Source organism: Hesperophylax consimilis, chromosome 25, assembly GCF_061612785.1.
Source record: "Hesperophylax consimilis isolate HC1 chromosome 25, BYU_Hcon_1.0, whole genome shotgun sequence".
Lineage (NCBI taxonomy): Eukaryota > Metazoa > Arthropoda > Insecta > Trichoptera > Limnephilidae > Hesperophylax > Hesperophylax consimilis.
The window spans coordinates 28,177,521-28,197,239 of record NC_142860.1 but is presented as its reverse complement, the minus strand read 5'-3'; the positions used below and the strand labels follow the sequence as shown (position 1 = coordinate 28,197,239).

Sequence of the window (19,719 nt, the reverse complement as noted above, 5' to 3'; positions counted from 1 at the left end):
GTTAGTCGCACACGAGTGCTATACATTGACGGACTGGATATACGCCAATTATACACAAAAACGTAGTCAAGAGCCTTAAGTTAGTTGCACACGAGTGCTATACGTTGACGGACTGGATATACGCCAATTACACATAAAAAACGTAGTAAAGAGCCTTACGTTAGTCGCACACGAGTGCTATACATTGACGGACTGGATATACGCCAATTATACATAAAAAACGTAGTCAAGAGCCTTACGTTAGTTGCACACGAGTGCTATACATTGACGGACTGGATATACGCCAATTATAAATAAAAAAACGTAGTAAAGAGCCTTACGTTAGTCGCACACGAGTGCTACACACTGACGGACTGGATATACGCCAATTATACATAAAAAACGTAGTCAAGAGCCTTACGTTAGTCGCACACGAGTGCTATACATTGACGGACTGGATATACGCCAATTATACACAAAAACGTAGTCAAGAGCCTTAAGTTAGTTGCACACGAGTGCTATACGTTGACGGACTGGATATACGCCAATTACACATAAAAAACGTAGTAAAGAGCCTTACGTTAGTCGCACACGAGTGCTATACATTGACGGACTGGATATACGCCAATTATACATAAAAAACGTAGTCAAGAGCCTTACGTTAGTTGCACACGAGTGCTATACATTGACGGACTGGATATACGCCAATTATAAATAAAAAAAACGAAGTAAAGAGCCTTACGTTAGTCGCACACGAGTGCTATACATTGACGGACTGGATATACGCCAATTATAAATAAAAAAAACGTAGTAAAGAGCCTTACGTTAGTCGCACACGAGTGCTATACATTGACGGACTGGATATACGCCAATTATACATAAAAAAACGTAGTCAAGAGCCTTACGTTAGTTGCACACGAGTGCTATACATTGACGGACTGGATATACGCCAATTATAAATAAAAAAACGTAGTAAAGAGCCTTACGTTAGTCGCACACGAGTGCTATACATTGACGGACTGGATATACGCCAATTATAAATAAAAAAAACGTAGTAAAGAGCCTTACGTTAGTCGCACACGAGTGCTATACATTGACGGACTGGATATACGCCAATTATACATAAAAAACGTAGTCAAGAGCCTTACGTTAGTTGCACACGAGTGCTATACATTGACGGACTGGATATACGCCAATTATAAATAAAAAAACGTAGTAAAGAGCCTTACGTTAGTCGCACACGAGTGCTATACACTGACGGACTGGATATACGCCAATTATACATAAAAAACGTAGTCAAGGGCCTTACGTTAGTGGCACACAAGTGCTATACATTGACGAACTGGATATACGCCAATTATGCATAAAAACGCTACTTAACTACACCTTTGGCCAAGAAAACAAATTTCAACAAACACAAACTATCATTAACAGACCAGCAATTCAGAGGCGTATAAAAAAACTAAGACAACACAAATATCAGTCAATAAAAGAATTTAACAATCATTCACTCGATACAAAAAATGGCAGAAACAAAAAATCATTTCAGATACAAAATTAAAAGATGGATTAAAGAACAAAAAGAGCAATATTAAAAAAAATATATTTAAAAGAATTAAACATATGTACATAATACACAATACGAACAATTAAAACCGTACCTCATAATAATTTAATTTAATTATATTTTTATTCAATATTATTAAATAGTAAAATGGGAGTTTTAGCACGGGTAAAGCACCCAGCGAGGCCCACATTGTTATTGTATATAATATATTTTTTTGAAAAAGTAGGCGTAAAAATGCAAAAAGTTGTTCCTCGTCGATGGAAGCGTATTCCGGTGCACAAATACATTTAATGCTAAGCTTGTTGAATGTAGTCAACTCTCGCTGCGTTACCAGTACTTGATGTATCATTCTGAAAGACTTTTCAGGTTTCAGGTGCCGTGGCTAATTCCGCGGCGCGTTCAACGATGTACCGAACTTGCAAAGAAGCCTCAACAAGAGATCTTTGTTCGCCGCCCTCGCCCCCGCCCCCGCTTCAGCACCCCCGCCCCCGCTTCAACACCAACCCTAAATGCTTCCATTCGCATCCGCCACTTGAAATAAGGTCTGTATGATGATTATGGGCCTTGTCATAATTGGAGAATGATTTTCAAAGAATTTAGTTAAAATGAGTCGCACTTGGGTTACTTGCTTTGTTTCTTTTGAAATATAGAAACACTTTGAACAATTTGTTGCTACGCGTTGCAAGTGTATGGCTTTTTGAACGTATTGTTAAAGGGGGCATTCAAAAATGGTTACCGACGTTTTGATCGTAAGCAAAAAGATCGTAATTATGTTAAGATCATTTGAACATAGATCTGATCGTATTGTTTGCTTGAAATAATTTGCTCATTATTTGCCCACGATTATTTAGTTTACGATCATTTGAAAGTTACAATCATTTGAGAGTTACAATCATTTGAGAGTTACAATCATTTGAGGATTACAATCATTTGAGAGTTACAATCATTTGAGGGTTACAATCATTTGAGAGTTACAATCATTTGAGAGTTACAATCATTTGAGAGTTGCAATCATTTGATTTCGGTCATACATTTAACATATTACCCTAAAATATACACACTTTGTATTTTAACGCTAACGCAAGAAACAGATATTACTAATGATTTATCTGTAAATTCTATATGGGTAGTTAAGAAAATGCAAACATTTTGCAGTCAATAAAAGTTCTTATAATGTGCATAAGTTCTATTTGCAATAGAATTATAGGTAAAAAGCTAAAAAATGTCTTCACTGATTTTAAAACTGCACCTTTCTTCAGACATTTTGGAACATTTTTCTCAGAATTTCAAAGTTCTTAGTTTGAGGATTTCTGTCACTGGAAAACTTACACATTTTCCTAACTAGGAACCGGTATAAAATTTACAGACACGCAATTTATAGTATTGCTTGACTTAGCAGATGTTTAGGGCAATTTTTGAGTGCTCAACGTTTGGGAATGCTTTGACGAGGTGGAAAAGGTATTACAAGTAGTTACAATTTTATTTTGTTTATTTATTCGTATAGGGCATCCTCAGTTGGTGAATGTTGTAAGTCTAGAGGGAGAGTAGTAGGCAAATTGAAAAGTATCGGTGTATTCCGATTTAGTCAGTTCAGTAAAAAAAAAAGTAAAAAAAAAAAAAAAAAAAAAAAAAAAAAAAAAAAAAAAAAAAAAAAAAAAAAAAAAACTTTATATTGATAATAAAAAAAAGTCACTAAACATGGCTACAGCCATTTACAGCACCTTTGCATTCTGTAATAACTCTGCGTAAAGCTCGGGCAATGCCGGGAATTTCAGCTAATTAAAACACATAGAAAAATGCATTTATGTTAAGGAAGCAGAACTGCATTTTACATTTTACTTTAGTAATTTAAAATAACACTTTTAAACGACCCGTAACACTTTTTATAGAGTTTTGTGGGAGCTGTTATGAGACCAGAATGAAGAATTAATTAATAAAAAAAGTTATTACGTTTAACTTTCTTGTACAACAGTACTTAAATATATTATATTTTAGTTCTCAGTGTATTTGAATTGTCAAGCTGAGCATTTCCATTCTGTCAGATATCGATCATATGCAACGATTTGAAATACGAGCCGTGCATTGTGCATTTCTCCAGCAACCAACCAAGTGCATCTATTCCCGTGCATCTTAGAAAATCTTTTAAGTAGATGTATTTTCAACTTGTATGTTTTCCGAAATGCATTCGACATGCAAGACTGGTTGGTTTTTATTACTCTTTACCGGGAGATAGCGTTTTCCATCTCCGGGAAATGCCCAGAAAATGATTCAACTCGGGATGATTTATCCCAAATCGCTCTTTTTTTCAGGAGAGTTCCAATGTTTGAAATTTAATTCAACCTCCAAGGCAAATATTTTAAATTGCTTTATTATGCGGAAACGGAATATACATGCGAGAGGTTATACGACAAAAATACACAGACGTAGAATTCACTTACATAAGCGTCCATTATTGTTACTATTAAAAAAATATTATTCTTCTGTTTTCCATAAATTTTTTGTTATCTTATTTATTTTCTTTTATTATTTCGGCTTAAACTTCCTTACCAAACACAGGAATCTCATCTCTTTATGGCGAGGAACATCTACTTACCAAACACATGAACCTTGTCTCTTTATGGCGAGGAACAATTACCTTTTGAACTAACTTCTAATTTTTTTACAATTAAATATTCCAAAATTTAAACATATATATGGTCTATTCTCTTCGTGTGTCGTTCATGTGTAATTCTCTCCAAGTATAATTTTGTCAGTTTAATATTGGTATCTACGTGTTATTCTCCGAATTCTCTGACGTTCTCGACTTCTTTCATTTGTGCGTAATTTATTAAAAAAAATAAATCCTTTTTCTTGCCCCTCCAAAATTAACTCACAAAGGCTTTATAAATACCTACAAATAATCAAAAAATTATTTCAAGAAACCTAGTAATTCACGTGGTTCTATTCAATTAAGTATTTTCAGTTTTAGAATAGGATTAAGTTTATCATCGAATTACTTGGCTTCCGATTATCGGCCAAGAATAGAACCAGTTTATAACTTCTACAAGAAGTACACCCTTGCTTAGTTAAACACAACTTTGTTCAATACTGTGCCTCCCCACCCCCTGAAGTTTGTGGCAAACAAATACCTTGTGTAAAGTTGGGGTACAGGAATTAAACCCGAGACCCTAGCTTCAGAGTTGGGGATACTTTTATACTCTTAGTCTGAACGAGGGTCCGTGAACTTTGAAAGAAAGTACCTACTTGTAATTAAAATTTAAAATGGGAATTTATTATAAAGTGGGCATTATAGAGGAATAATTGGATTTGAAAAGCTCTTATCTGTAAAGTTTGATAACGAATAATTCATCTGTTCTAATTTATAAATTTCTAAATTCATTATATTGATTCATGTCAATTCCATTTTACTGAATAATAATAATAACATGGTATTTATATAGCGCAGTTTAGTGTCATTTCACTTCAAGTGCGCGTAACTATAACAAACTTAAAAACGGTAATTTAGTATAAGTGGACATGTTCTTAATTATTCCTACAGTGTGCCTTACCCAAAACAGATAATAATAATAATAATATCATCTTTATTTAGGAAAGTTTACACATTACAACTATACATAGGTACATATTATGGTGTACATTTTATATTTAAGGTTATTAAATTAACGAAAATGAAGAAGTAAATACAAACATAATATTGTGATGGTAAGAAGAAAATAAAAGTACAGTTGAGGTTTAAGATAGGTTGAGATCTAATATTATAACACTAAATATACTGTTTATACAAAGTGATAAGAAAACTTAGAATAAAATTTTTTTAGTGTGGTGCATTAGATAAATTAAGTATTTACAATTACTCGTTAGAAATATATTCTGCGAATGTCTGCAATAAAATAAAATCTGTGAAATGTACCTACTTAGAAATAAGACTTACTCATGTACACATAATCATACAATGTTATAGACATAGACTTAAGATATTTTGATTCGGTGGATTCTGCAGACAAGCTGGCATGTGACAGCTTTGTTGGTCTACCTATTTTGTTAAATAAAAAAGTGTTATACATATTGTTTTAAATAAAAAAAAAAAATAAAAATAAAAAAATAACAGCAGGACAGAATATACCTGTTCGTTCAACACGCTCTTGTGTCCCGTTCAGGGTTGATCAAAGCAAAACGAACTCTAAGCAGAATTCTTGCCTGAACAGACTATGCCGCCGCCCTGGGAACCATTTATTGGATGACCAACACCTCTGCCACAGGTCACCCCAAGTGGTTCGCTACGTTTGGTGACTTAGCAGGGGTGCCCGGGTTCATGGGTTAAGGTTTGCCCAGGTCTTGGTGGCGGGTGCGTCGGCCCACCTTCTGCGTGGCGGGCCGGTTGGGAGATGCTGGTTGAGGGAGACCCTTTACAACCGGTTACCGCTGTCCGGGCCGCTCGATAGTACAGGGGCCCGACCCTCAGGCTCACGACTAAGGGTGGGCTGCCCCATCAGCGAGTGAAAAAACCCCGCCACTGCTGTTGTGCCGGTTCGTGACCGGAGGGGACCCAGCAGCAGCGTTTGGGGCGCATTGGATGCCCTCTCCAGCCGGACTCTCCCAGCCTATCGCCTAGCACCGCAGTGGGTGGGCTGGAACCAAACGCTCATCACTCCTGGACAGCCTGAACCCCAGATTCCTACCCACCCCTCATACCTTTCCATTCCAGACCTTCCTTTCACTTCATACCCTTAAAAACAAAAAAAAAACAAAAAAAAAAACAAAAAAAATTAAAATCATGAATATACCTACATAAAAACAAACTTAACATCTTTACAGCGGCGAGTAGCAGGCGTCCCCGGTGCGGGCCAAAACTGTTGGTAAATTTTGCCAACATTCGCGGCCTGCACACAAATTTAAATTCCGTCCATCACCATCTTTTGTCCCAACGTCCCAACCTTCTTTTCCTATCCGAAACTCAGATAGCCGAGCCGCCAGACTCCTCCTATCTGGGCTGCCCGGGCTTTACCCTCGCAAGCAAATTCCGACTGAAAGGAGGAGTCTGCCTCTATAGTCGAGCTGACGTCAACTGTGTGCGACTATTGAGTCTGGAAAACTCCAGATTCGACGTAATGTGGGTGCGCGTCAATCTTGCCAGTACGGCAAGATTCTACGCATGTCTATACCGCTCACCTAACCATAGCGAATCAGACACTTCCGAGCTCTTCAAACATTTGAGCGATACTATTGATGATCTCTTGCCCCGCTACCCTTTGGCCGAGTTTGTTGTTCTGGGGGACTTCAACGTTCATAACGAACCATGGTTGAAGTTCTCAGGCCCAACGGACTCGGCTGGCCGACAGGCGGAATCCTTTGCCATTTGCTACGGATTAGAGCAATTGGTTCAGGAGCCTACAAGGGTTCCTGATGTCCAGACTCACCGCTCCAATCTGTTAGACCTATTCTTAACTACTGTGCCACACGGTTATAAGATTGACGTCACAGCGCCTCTGGGATCATCTGACCACTGCCTAGTGACGACATCAATCCCCGTTAGCCTCAGACCAACCAATGAGAGGCTGAGGAGAAAAGTGTGGCACTATAGGTCAGCAGATTGGTTCGGTATGCGGGCCCATTTCAATGCTTTTCCGTGGTCAGCTGTTTGTTTTCGGACTTCGGACCCTTCAAGATGTGCCCAGAAGATTGGTGAAGTCATCAATTCGGCGATGGATGGCTTCATACAATCGACTACTAAAGAAACTGGTGTGGGCTCAAAGCCGTGGTTCAGTCGACAATGCTCCGAAGCAGTTCGACGAAAAAACGCGGCTTTCCGAGCCTACAACACATCTCGAACGCCCGAAAGCAGATCAGCATACAACAAATCGGCAAAGGAATGCAAGAGAATCATCAATAGGTCAAAATTCGAACACGACCTGCAGATCAGCAAAAAGCTGGCTGCCTGCCCGCATGGCAGCAGAGCATTCTGGTCGCTTGCGGGCTCAATAGGTCGAAATTTTTGCAAACCCAGTTTGCCACCTCTTACCAGACCTGACGGCTCACTAGCAAACACCGCCACCAAAAAGGCAAACCTTTTAGGGAAAATGTTTGCGGAAAACTCGACCCTCGACGACGGGGGTGCTGTTCCGCCGTCGGTTCCTCACTGCGGCTTCTATATGAAAAAGCTGAGGATCCGGCATCGGGATGTACTCCACGTCATACGGGGGCTCGATGTTAACAAAGCTAGTGGACCTGATGGAATACCTGCCCTGGTATTGCAGAGGTGTGCTGCGGAAATAGTTCCAGTTTTGACAAAGCTCTTCAAAATGTCCCTGAAGTGTGGCACTGTGCCCTCTGGTTGGAAAAAAGCGGTAATTCACCTTATTCCCAAGAAAGGTGACCGCTCCAACCCGGCCAACTACCGCCCCATAGCGATCACATCAGTTCTGTCCAAAGTGATGGAACGTGTGATCAACGACAAACTGCTCACATACCTCGAGAAGAACAAAATTATCAACGACCGTCAATACGGATTCCGGCGGAACCGCTCGTGCGGTGATCTTCTCGCGTATGTGACGCATGTTTGGGGGCGGTGCCTGGAACGTCACGGTGAGACCCAAACGGTCGCACTAGACATATCCAAGGCCTTTGACCGGGTCTGGCACCGAGGACTTGTCAACAAATTGCATTCTTACGGACTTCCCGCATCCCTGTGTACGTGGATTGCTGACTTTTTAAGGGATAGGTCGATTCAGGTGGTTGCTGACGGTTTCACCTCTTCCTCGCACTCCATAAATGCTGGCGTCCCACAGGGATCGGTTCTGTCTCTAACTTTGTTTTTGTTGCACATCAATGACCTTTTGACATGTGCACCGATTCATTGTTACGCGGATGACAGTACAGTTCATGATAGCTTTTTGTTTGACAAGCCCCCAAAGGGCACACAAACTCCAACGGCTCGGAGGGCTTTGAAGCAGAGAATGGACGGTTATCTCGAGAGTATTTCCTCCTGGGGTAAAAATAATCTCGTCGAATTTAATGTTTCAAAGACCCAATCCTGTCTGATTACGTCTAAAAGGGATCCAAATGATAATCTAGTCTCCTTCAACGGAAGCAATCTTCCGAACAGGCCTTCCATTGATATGCTTGGTGTAACTATAAGTGACCAGCTCAGGTACGGGGGCTCCATCGAAGCTAGAGTAAAGTTGGCCTCTCAGAAGCTGGGCGTACTGTACAGGGCCCGCAGATACTTTATTAGTACACAACTGCTCACCCTGTACAAATCGCAAGTGCGCCCTACTGTCGAATTTGGCAGCCATCTCTGGTCTGGAGCCCCAAAATACCTGAAAAAAACCCTTGACTCTGTGCAGAAACGGGCGGTCCGTTTGATAGATTCCCCAATCTTAACAAACGGACTGCAATCTTTAGAGCACAGGCGTCAGGTAGGTATGCTGTCCTTGTTCTATCGGTATTACAATGGAAGATGCTCTGAAGAACTAGCGTCATTGATCCCTTCGGCACCGGTGCGTAGTCGGGATACACGCCAAACGCGCGCCCAACATTTGTACACAGTTGACACTTGTCACATGAGAACGGGTCGCTTCTACGATTCGTTCTTAAGTTCAACAGCTCGGCTGTGGAACGAACTGCCGGCCTCTGTGTTTCCTCCCTCTTACAACATGGGACTCTTCAAGACCCATGTTCACTCCTTCCTCTCCACAAAAAGACCCTCCACACAGCATCCCCAAAGATGACATAGGCCCTGAGGGAAATTATTTTCTTCAGGGCCTCCTGTGTGGAGTAAATATAAAAAAAAAAAATGCAATAATTACAATAGCGTATTATCCAAGGTTGATATTTTCAGTTGCGAACTTACCAACTACAAGAGGTCAATAAAATAATATTTCTCTGATGGTTTGTGAATAATGTTTATGTCGCTATTGTTTATATCTCTATTATGATTTGATTTATATCTACAACCTCTCTCTATGGCTATAAATGTATTGTTTTGTAAATTTTTCGTTTTATATAATCTTTTGTTTTGTATATTTTTTTTTATTCATATTCCTTTCTCACAAATTTAATTTACTTATTCCATATTATGCCGTCTCAGTAGAGGTAAAGTCACAAGGAGGAAATCCATAATTGGTTTTATTTTAGCTTTATAATACTTAAGTAAAAACTGATTAAATGTAAACTGTCGATTTCCCGAAAATTAATAAATAAATAAAATAAAACAGGAGGCAGTTTGTGCTCAGAAATGAGAATCTTCTGAGCGGACATTTTACATTTTTTTAGACAGACTACTGTTATAGCTAATACGAGATAGACAGGAAGCTCGTAACCTAACCTAACCTAGTGCAACATTTTATTTTATTTGTTTTGTATTTTGGGAGTTTTCTCACAAAATCCCTTAATCAAAAAAACTCCGGCTTCAACAAAACACTAGAACTTTGATTGAGATAGATTGCTAATATCTTAATTATCAGGTGGTTGGAATAATCTCAACCCCGACCTTGAGTTTGTCACCTTATATATTATCCTAATATTCTCGACAGCTAACGCCATCTATGGGTAACCAAGAGACACGGCTAAAGCCATTTCAATCAACGTTTCTGAAAGCATATGCCTGCCACTCTAGAAAATGTAAATTGAATGTCATAATAAATTGCTCAAAGTTGTATCCGTAAGATTTAAAGTGGGTATTTCACAGAATGAGGGATGATCTAGTTCGGGGAAATTTGGTATTCCCCGATAATCAGATTTATGACATTTCTTGTGACAGGATTAACAGAATTAACTGGAGTAAAGTTTCTCTGCCTGTTACTTAAAAAAATAACACATTGAAGCCGGACGATGAAGCACCTGTTCTGTTTAATATTTTCATAATAAATAATTTCAAAATCAACATTTTAAACAGTGGAATAACTTTATGAATAAAATGTCAACTTATTATTTTTAACGAAAATATTAAATATATTATAAAATATATAATATTAATAACTACGAAAAATTACAAACTCTGATCACCGGGATTCATGTAGACCAATTTTTAAAAATCTTAAACTTCTGACAGTGACGGACATATATATAATGGAATTATGCCTGTTAGTACGATCATCTCCAGAAAAGTTCCCACAAAAAAACTCAACACATAAACACGCTACAAGGTTCACAGAAAACCTATTAATCCCAAAAGCAACCAAAACTATTTTTCAAAAGGGACCACACTACATGGCCATTAAAATATATAACAACCTTCCACGTAGCATCAAACAAATAACCGACACACTTAAATTTAAATCAACACTAAAAACATTTCTTTTAAACAAATGTCACTACACCTTGAATGAATACCTTACATGAATTAAATACCTCTGTTTTATTTTTATTTGTTATTTACTGTTATTTATTTTTATTTATTTGTTAACATGTAATTGTTGGGTTATGTGATATAATGTGTATTTGTTGGATTAGCTGGAAGAAATAGGATGTAACCTATAAGTTATACCCTTTGTACTCTTTTTGTGCAATAAATATTTTTTTGAATTTTGAATTTTGAATCATTGAAAACATACAGGTGTCCAAAAAGTCAAGTCTCAGAAGGCCAACTCACGACAGACCAGAATATCATAAAATGTCTTCAGTTTTCGAGATATTGGCTCTTTTATGAATTTCATGAAAATTGTCATCTCAGGCGAGTTTTTCGAGTGCAACAATTACAAAATTCTATATTCCTAGATTCTAATTTTTGTCACGTAATTCTAAATAGCTCTGCTGATCACAGTGCAAAATAAAACTAACGGTACCTACACCCCTGGATTTTTTTTTGTTTTAATCAATTCTTCGACCCCTCACACTGTTAAAAAACTAGACCACGCTAACCTTACAAGTTATTTAAAAAAATGCCTATTTAGCGTAGTTTTCGAAATGGTATAATGGATTCTTAGAACATTGAATTTGAAATTGTGGCACCTGATAAACAAATCTAAGGTGACGATTTTCACGAAATTCAGAAAAGCGCCAATATCTTTAAAACTAGCGACATTTTACTTAAGTTGATTCTTTATTACAAATTATTATAAGCAATAATTAGTCCCTAAAATATCAATTCAAATTGAAAATATCTCCCAAGTGAAAATAAATTATATAAAATAAAATCTGATGTCCGGTCAGGTGCTCTGGCTTATTTCCAACCCGCAAAATAATTCAATATGTAGATACTAGTACATCAATCAACAATTACTGCTTATATGAACATATATATATATATATATATATATATATATATATTTTTTTTAAAAAATTTTTTTTTATATTAACTCCACACAGAAATATATGTGTATATATATATATATATACACATATAATACTGCTTATAATAAATTGTTATCCTTTGTGCTATGCATATTAGTTTATCATTAAAAAAATGAATAATGATTCTCTATTGATATATAGTTAAACTTGGATATAACAAGCATGAGGGAACCAACTAAATTTGCTCCTTATAGTAGTTAAACTACACCTCCAAATCGGTTTTTTAAAGTCGTGTATACCTACCTAAATGCCTCTGATGTGCAGTATATTTTCAAAATTAAAAGTGTACTATAAAAATACACTTTTAGTAAAAAAATTTACAATCAAAGATTTTTCAAGGATGTCTCTTTCGTGCTTCTCAATTTTCCCATCAAAAAAATAAACGCTTCATACCACCTTGTTCAAGGCTTCCAAGAAATATATCACTAAATTGTCTATCTTCTTATGCGAATCGTACCTCTTGTAAAATCTCAATTGCCATAAATATGTAACTAGCTTGCGGGATTATTGTGCTTTTCGGATGTAAAATTTTACTTGTACAAACCAGTGATGCACAACCCGCGGCCCGCTTTTCAATTTTATACTGCCCACATGGATATAGACAGAATCAAAAGATTTGGGTGATTCTTGAAGACCCTGGCTGATGATATTTTTTATTGAGTTTTGGTTAGTTTAAAGGACTAAATTTGAAGGACTAACACGAAATTAAACAAAAAATCTCCTGCCTCCCCCTCAATAAAAATAAGAAAATCTAGGTCGCGGTCTTTTTAAAAATAGGCAAAGCGGTCCCTCTACTGAAAAAGTTGTGCATCCCTGTCGGGGCAGCTATGCGCCCTTTTTTTTATTTATTATTACTTACTGCAAGAATAATTCACAATTATTCGTTTTTTTTCAGACCCAATGACTCATCCGTGTATTCGGAAATTGTGTTGACAAACTTATTTGAACGGTATATCAGTGAATCGACCCCATTATAGCAGCCAACAATTATATATATAAGATAAGCCAGAAATAAAATATTTATTTATTTTATTTATTACAAAATAATACATTACAAAATGATAAGTTATAATGTATTGTTCCCAGTGAGTTTACAAAACTCATTTCGGGAATGACAACATTATATTACAGACAAGACAACATAGATACATCAAAATAAATATACGTAGAAGTTATTTTGGAGTTCCAAAGAAAGATTGTGTCAGTCATTAACAAAACTGCTGAGGAAATAGCTTTTAAGAGCTTTTGCCAATGTTTTTTTGTTCGTTGCCGGAAGTTTTAGATTACTAGGTAATGCGTGATATTGCTTATGTGCAATATATTGTAAGGAGTTAATTCCAAATTTAGTCGTGTAAGTACACGACGATAAGTGTATTTATTTTGTGATTGTGTTTTGTGCTGGTGTATGTCGGAATTAAAGACTGGTTTAGTGTTGGTGTGTAAGGAGTGTTGAATTATTTGTAGAATGGCAGTTAATATAGTTATCTAATCGATCTTTATAGCCGTGAACTCGCTATTGCCATAATCGTTAACCAAGTTCGAGTCTATAACTGATATTATATTCGGTCATGAGTTGGCCGATCAGCTTTGGGATATTCTGTGTATTTCAAACGGGCTTGAATTCCCAGATGCGACCGAATGCGGGTCGCTTCTGCTATGTTCCATTCGGCTCTGGAACGATTTGCCGGCCTCTGTGTTTTCTCCCTCCTACAATATGGGTCTCTTCAAGACCCATGTTCAATCCTTCCTTTCCCCAAAAAGAATCTCAACAGAGCATCTCCATAGATGACATAGACCCTGAGTGAAAATATTTTTCTATTTTTTTTCTGTTGTAACCAAGAGTTTTATCAATATTATTAATAACCTAAAAGGGAACTCAATGTTATATGTGGGTAGAATATTATGTGCACCAGTTAAATAAAACTCTAATGTCCTCTTTATCATTTATTATATAAACTGTAACCACACATATTGCTCTAGAAAAATAATATTTAGCATGAGCCTCAATATAATAGCATTAATACTCAAGGCGTGTCGAGTTAGAAATTAACCTCGATAGATGACATAAAATGCAAGTCCTGACAGTTGAATTTAAGAACAGAAATAAAGATGCCATAAAGAATTTACAGGGCGCCAGCTCAGAATCATATTATTCTGAACAAATTTAGGAATAAATTCGGTTTAGGGGAGTCACTCGAATACCCGAAATTGAACTTGATTTAGACTAATTTAGGGCTGGGGAATCCGAATCTGTAAGAATTAGGTGGGGGTCGGCACTATTAACTGAGTTATAGGGTCTTGAAGTTTCGTACGCGACATTGTTTGAAAACATGTTTTATATATTATTTCAACTATGAATTATGAATTAAAAACAATCAAAGTAACAACTATTTATACTTTGACATTTCAGCAGTGCCAACCAAAAAATAAAAAGTGTTGCCATATAATAATAATATCAATGCATGGAAAATTCTGAAAATTAAATATCATTTGCCAGATTTGTAGTTTATTATTTACAATCTTGTAAATATTAAATTTATATATATATAGCATGACCTAACTGTGATTTTCTATAAAAAAAAATGACCCTTTACGCTACGCTAGGTTTGTATAGACTGGTTTGTGTTTTGATTCTAATACCTATTTTGGTTTCTATGTATCGCGTACAAAATTTCAAGACCCTATAACTCAGTTAATAGTGCCGACCCCCACCTAATTCTTACAGATTCGGATTCCCCAGCCCTAAATTAGTCTAAATCAAGTTCAATTTCGGTTATTCGAGTGACTCGCCTAAACCGAATTTTACCCCAAATTTATATTAATTATGAAAGTAATCCCTAAAGATACTTATGAATAAATTTCAATCTCAATTTGGAAGGCATCTTACGTAAAATCCTAAGTCCGCCGAGGCCAGGAAGCTTCACCAACCGTCAAGTGTTCCCGAGAATCTCGCGACAACTGGCGGAACAAATTGAAACCATACACAGCGCTCTTCACACCGTAGCTCGCAAATCAAAACGGCAACTTGAGAATCCTGTCAGCCGCTTTCGGTAGGAACTAAATAGCAAGACTGCTACACTGTGTGGAGTAAATTAAAAAAAATAATCTTTTGCTGTCTTTTCTGTTTCAAAATTTTCATTCGAGAGTAGTTCATATTGTCTTTAATTATGAAATTTATAAATCAATGATTTCTAAAATAATTTCTTCAGATGAAGACAATCTAATGTCTTGTAATATATTTTTTAAGATTTCCAACTGCTCCCAATCGGTATGTAATCGGTATTCCGAATTTGGATATGTTGTGAGAATGAAGGCAGCGGAGAAGGGAGGGAGATGTGGGAAAGGAAGGTGGACAACTATCTTTTATTAATATCTGGTCACCAAACGTTTCAATTCTGAATGGCAATGGTTTTCTCCAGCCCACACTAAGAATATATTCTACTCTGGAATGAGCCGCAAATATACTATATATTGTTTAAAAAGAGTATGTTAAAACAACACAAATTAATTAAATACAATTTACTTACGTACGCGAGGATTTGAATCCGCGACTTCTTAATATGCTTCACCGATATAAATCTCATTATGGTGATTATTTTTTGCTTACTATTCCGTGTATCGCTTCCTCCTTCTTTAGCCAACGTTTCGGTCAGCGTTAAAGTGGCAATCATCAGGGCACACACATATATATATATATATATATATATATATTGTGGTGACGAGTGATTTGTGTATTAACCCTCTTAGGATCAGCATTTCAATATAATAATTAATGTGGTTTTCGGCGTTTAGTTTTGGTGTAGCCGTTTATTACCTAATATAGACCTCCTTTAGTTTAGTAAATGTAGCGGTGTTATTTGGTTGTAGTTTAGATCCAGCCCATCAGTTTTCGGTAGAGTGTGTAAATCTATGTTTTTATTATCCAGCAAATGTAGTTTTATAATATTTCCATTGGCGGTGGTACTTACGCCACATCACAGAGATAGCATGTCGGCTGTACCAGAATGATGACGAGTACAGCTGATGCTAGCAGATTCCCAGGAAGGCAGCCAACGGATGTATGTACTGCGAGATATTTATTGTAATTATCTTACAATAATAAAGTACTCATAATCTTTGACGAAACAACGCATTTATTGAATACTCCATATCTTAAGTGAATCCCATACTAAGAAGATAATTAAACAGTACACCAGTACATTACAGTTTTATTGTTTCGTTTAAATTAATTAAGTTTATTTTATTAATTTTCTTATTAGACCTGCTATATTACAAGTTATATTTTGGCATTTCCACCGGCTAATGAGCGGTCTAAATTTCCAAGTGGGAAAAAAAATAAATTATTTTTAAAATTGTTTAATGCTGATTCGTGTCTGAATCTAAAGCTTCTTCTGATTTACCACTGTCTATTTGTACTTCCCCATTCCATTCTCTTTATAATATTCCCACAGTTCTGATATACAATTCCAACAATTCTGATTTATCGCTTTTTGAAAATACTCCTTCCGCAATAAAACCACACAAATTCAAAATCAGACAAATTAACAATTCAAATCACCCGCTTCTGAAAGCGTTAGCGGAGGTAGGGAGGAAAATGGGTGGTAAGGGGAGGATGCACAAACAATCGCTATAAATATCGTCCAACTCGGGAGGCTAACGACTAATGATTGTTTACAGTCGTAAGTAATGCCCGTTACAGCCAGTGGCGCCCCGCGTACTGCATGTAGGTCGGCGTCCCTCCCGGCGGTCTGCCCGCGCGCATATCTGGGACTCCTTCAGGAACTGTAGTCTGTACAATATACCGCAAAATGATTTTCTAGGCGAGTAGACCCGACTAGATTAACTAGCTGTATTGTGAATTGTCTGGGGATGTGATGTTGGCGAGATACAGGGGCGTACGGTGACTTCCTCTAGGGTATAGACCAAAAATATCATATTATCGCCGACATGTTTAGGCGAATAATGCTTTCTGCTAAGGATGCGTTTGAAATGAAGTGATTATATATTTCTAAAGATTAACTTTAATCAACACACAAAACTTACAAAGCAATTTATCAAAAGGTTTGACAGAATAATGTTCCGCCAAGGGATTTCAAGACGTGTGATGTATGACAACAAACAAGATGTTGCAAGTGTCAAAAATGTATGGTTACTATATTTCATAAAAATTCCAAGTTGACATTCAATTTCAAATAGATTCGCTTTTTTAGAACGTATCCCAAATTGAAATACTTTGGTCTGCGTCTTTGAAAGCTGACGAAAGACCCATTCAGATTTTAGTGTTACAAATGGACATTTTGTTAAAAAATATTTTTTTTTAAGCAAACATATGTATATAGACAAACTTTTTTTAAATCGGTGGTATTTACTGGTAAACTTTATTTACCGTACCTAAAATTATACGGTACGATAGAACCATCCCAGCCAGAAGCACTCCTGTCCTGGTGCGACCGATAAGCCAGGGGGGCACTTCTTGCCTCTTCTTGCAACTTCTCACCTCTTCTTGGCTGGTCTTATCTCTTCTTGGCTCTTCTTGAAACTTCTTATTTCATATTTCTCACTGCCGCTTTTCGTCTCTTCTAGTCTCTTATCTTCTCTTAGTCTAGTCTATCTTCTAGTCTCTTCATGCCTCTTATTGCATTTTCTTGATACTTCTAGGCTCGACTTTTCTCTTCTTGTCTCTTCTTGGCTCTTTATGCCTCCAGTTGAATTCTATCAATCCTTCTAGGCTCGTCTTATCTCTTCTAGTTTCTTCTTGGCTCTTAAAGCTTCTTATTGCATCTTTCCAACCCTTCTAGTCTTTTCTAGTCTCTTGTAGTCTCTTCTCGCCCCTTCTTGGCTAGTCTTGTCTCTTCTTGCCTCTTCTTGAACATCTCGTCCATTCTTAGCTGGTCTTGTCTCTTCTTCGCTCTTCTAGTCTCTTCATGGATCTTCTTGCTTCAACTTGCATATTATTGCCCCTACTTGGATCATCTCATTTCTTTCTGGCTCTGTCTGTATCTATAATTCTTACCGACACTTCTTGTCTATTTATGTCTCTTCTAGCCAAATTTTTTTTGCTTCTTCTGTGGCTCCTCGAGTATTCCTGAAATACCTAAATAAGATAAAACAAAAACTATACCAAAAAATATTTCATCTACTCACATATTCCATGTGAATAGAAGGCAAAAAGGACACTCCTCTGAAATGCATTAAATAAAATCAGACTGGAAAACAAAACAAAAGCGGTCCTTCTGTAGACTGAAATATAAACAAAAAATGTAATATAATATTTAGATTATATAATAAATCATATTGTAAAGATCTTATCTCAATCCTGAAGCCAAAGCCAAAGACAAAGACAAAGACAAAGACAAAGACAAAGACAAAGACAAAGACAAAGACAAAGACAAAGACAAAGACAAAGACAAAGACAAAGACAAAGACAAAGACAAAGACAAAGACAAAGACAAAGACAAAGACAAAGACAAAGACAAAGACAAAGACAAAGACAAAGACAAAGACAAAGACAAAGACAAAGACAAGGACAAAGACAAAGACAAAGACAAGGACAAGGACAAGGACAAGGACAAGGACAAGGACAAGGACAAAGACAAAGACAAAGACAAAGACAAAGACAAAGACAAAGACAAAGACAAAGACAGAGACAGAGACAGAGACAAAGACAAAGACAAAGACAAAGACAAAGACAAAGACAAAGACAAAGACAAAGACAAAGACAAAGACAAAGACAAAGACAAAGACAAAGACAAGGACAAGGACAAGGACAAGGACAAGGACAAGGACAAGGACAAGGACAAGGACAAAGACAAGGACAAGGACAAAGACAAAGACAAAGACAAAGACAAGGACAAGGACAAAGACAAAGACAAAGACAAAGACAAAGACAAAGACAAAGACAAAGACAAAGACAAAGACAAAGACAAAGACAAAGACAAAGACAAAGACAAAGACAAAGACAAAGACAAAGACAAAGACAAAGACAAAGACAAAGACAAAGACAAAGACAAAGACAAAGACAAAGAAAAATACAAAGACAAAGACAAAGACAAAGACAAAGACAAAAGACAAAAAGAGGCAAAGAGACAGAGACAAAGAGAAAAAGAGATCCAAAGAGACAAAGATACAAATATTCAAACATACAAAGAGAGAAATCGATAAAGCCACAAAGAGACACAGAGACAAAGAGACAGAGACAGTGAAAATTTTGTAGCTAATACGTTGGTAGATTTGAAACATTTTAAGCGATCTGTAATTGCGGGTATGAGAATTATCGTTTATTGTTTTTAGTTTATTATATGGTGATGTGCTTCCTCAATCTTTAGCCACTGTTTCGGACAGCGTTTCAGTGACCATTATCAGGGCAGATTTATAGATTGTGGTCGCGTTATTCTTCTCAGGGCCGACATTTCTGTATAATAGTTAAATTAATGTATTTTTTGGCGTTTAGTTTTACTGTGGCCGTCAAGTTCTGAATACCTAGAACTATAGATAGAGTCTATATTCCTTGCAAAATCAGTGTAAAATGTTGTTCTAAAAGTAGGAAAAAGAGTGGTGGTGGCTGTCGATGTCGCCCGAATCCTACAAAAAAATCCAACCGCGAACGAAAGGACGGCCGCGCCACTCACCGCCTGGAACATTTGGGTTACCGTCGGGTCTACTACAAGTGCTCCTTGAGTTTTTTAACATTAAAACGCCAATTTACAAGGCTACTATTACGGTAAAACCCTATTTACCTATGAAAGGTTATACAGTTGCTTTCCCTATCTTTTCCAGTACGACTAATTTGTACGACGTATCTCAGCTTGCATGTCGGTATTTTGAAGTTCTCGCCGGCGACCATTGCTTGGCAAGCGCTTGTAACCTACTGAAGACCGTGGTAT

The 19,719-nt window shown here is 37.0% G+C and overlaps 1 protein-coding gene across 1 annotated transcript; it reads left to right on the top strand.

The window, feature by feature from the left end:
* Positions 1–1,951: 1,951 nt before the first annotated feature.
* Positions 1,952–18,997, top strand: LOC149411766 (uncharacterized). The gene is made up of 2 exons (XM_089646732.1): positions 1,952–2,092; positions 18,362–18,997. The coding sequence occupies exons 1-2, from the start codon at positions 1,952–1,954 to the stop codon at positions 18,995–18,997; spliced, it is 777 nt and encodes a 258-aa protein (XP_089502858.1).
* The last annotated feature ends 722 nt before the right edge of the window (positions 18,998–19,719 follow it).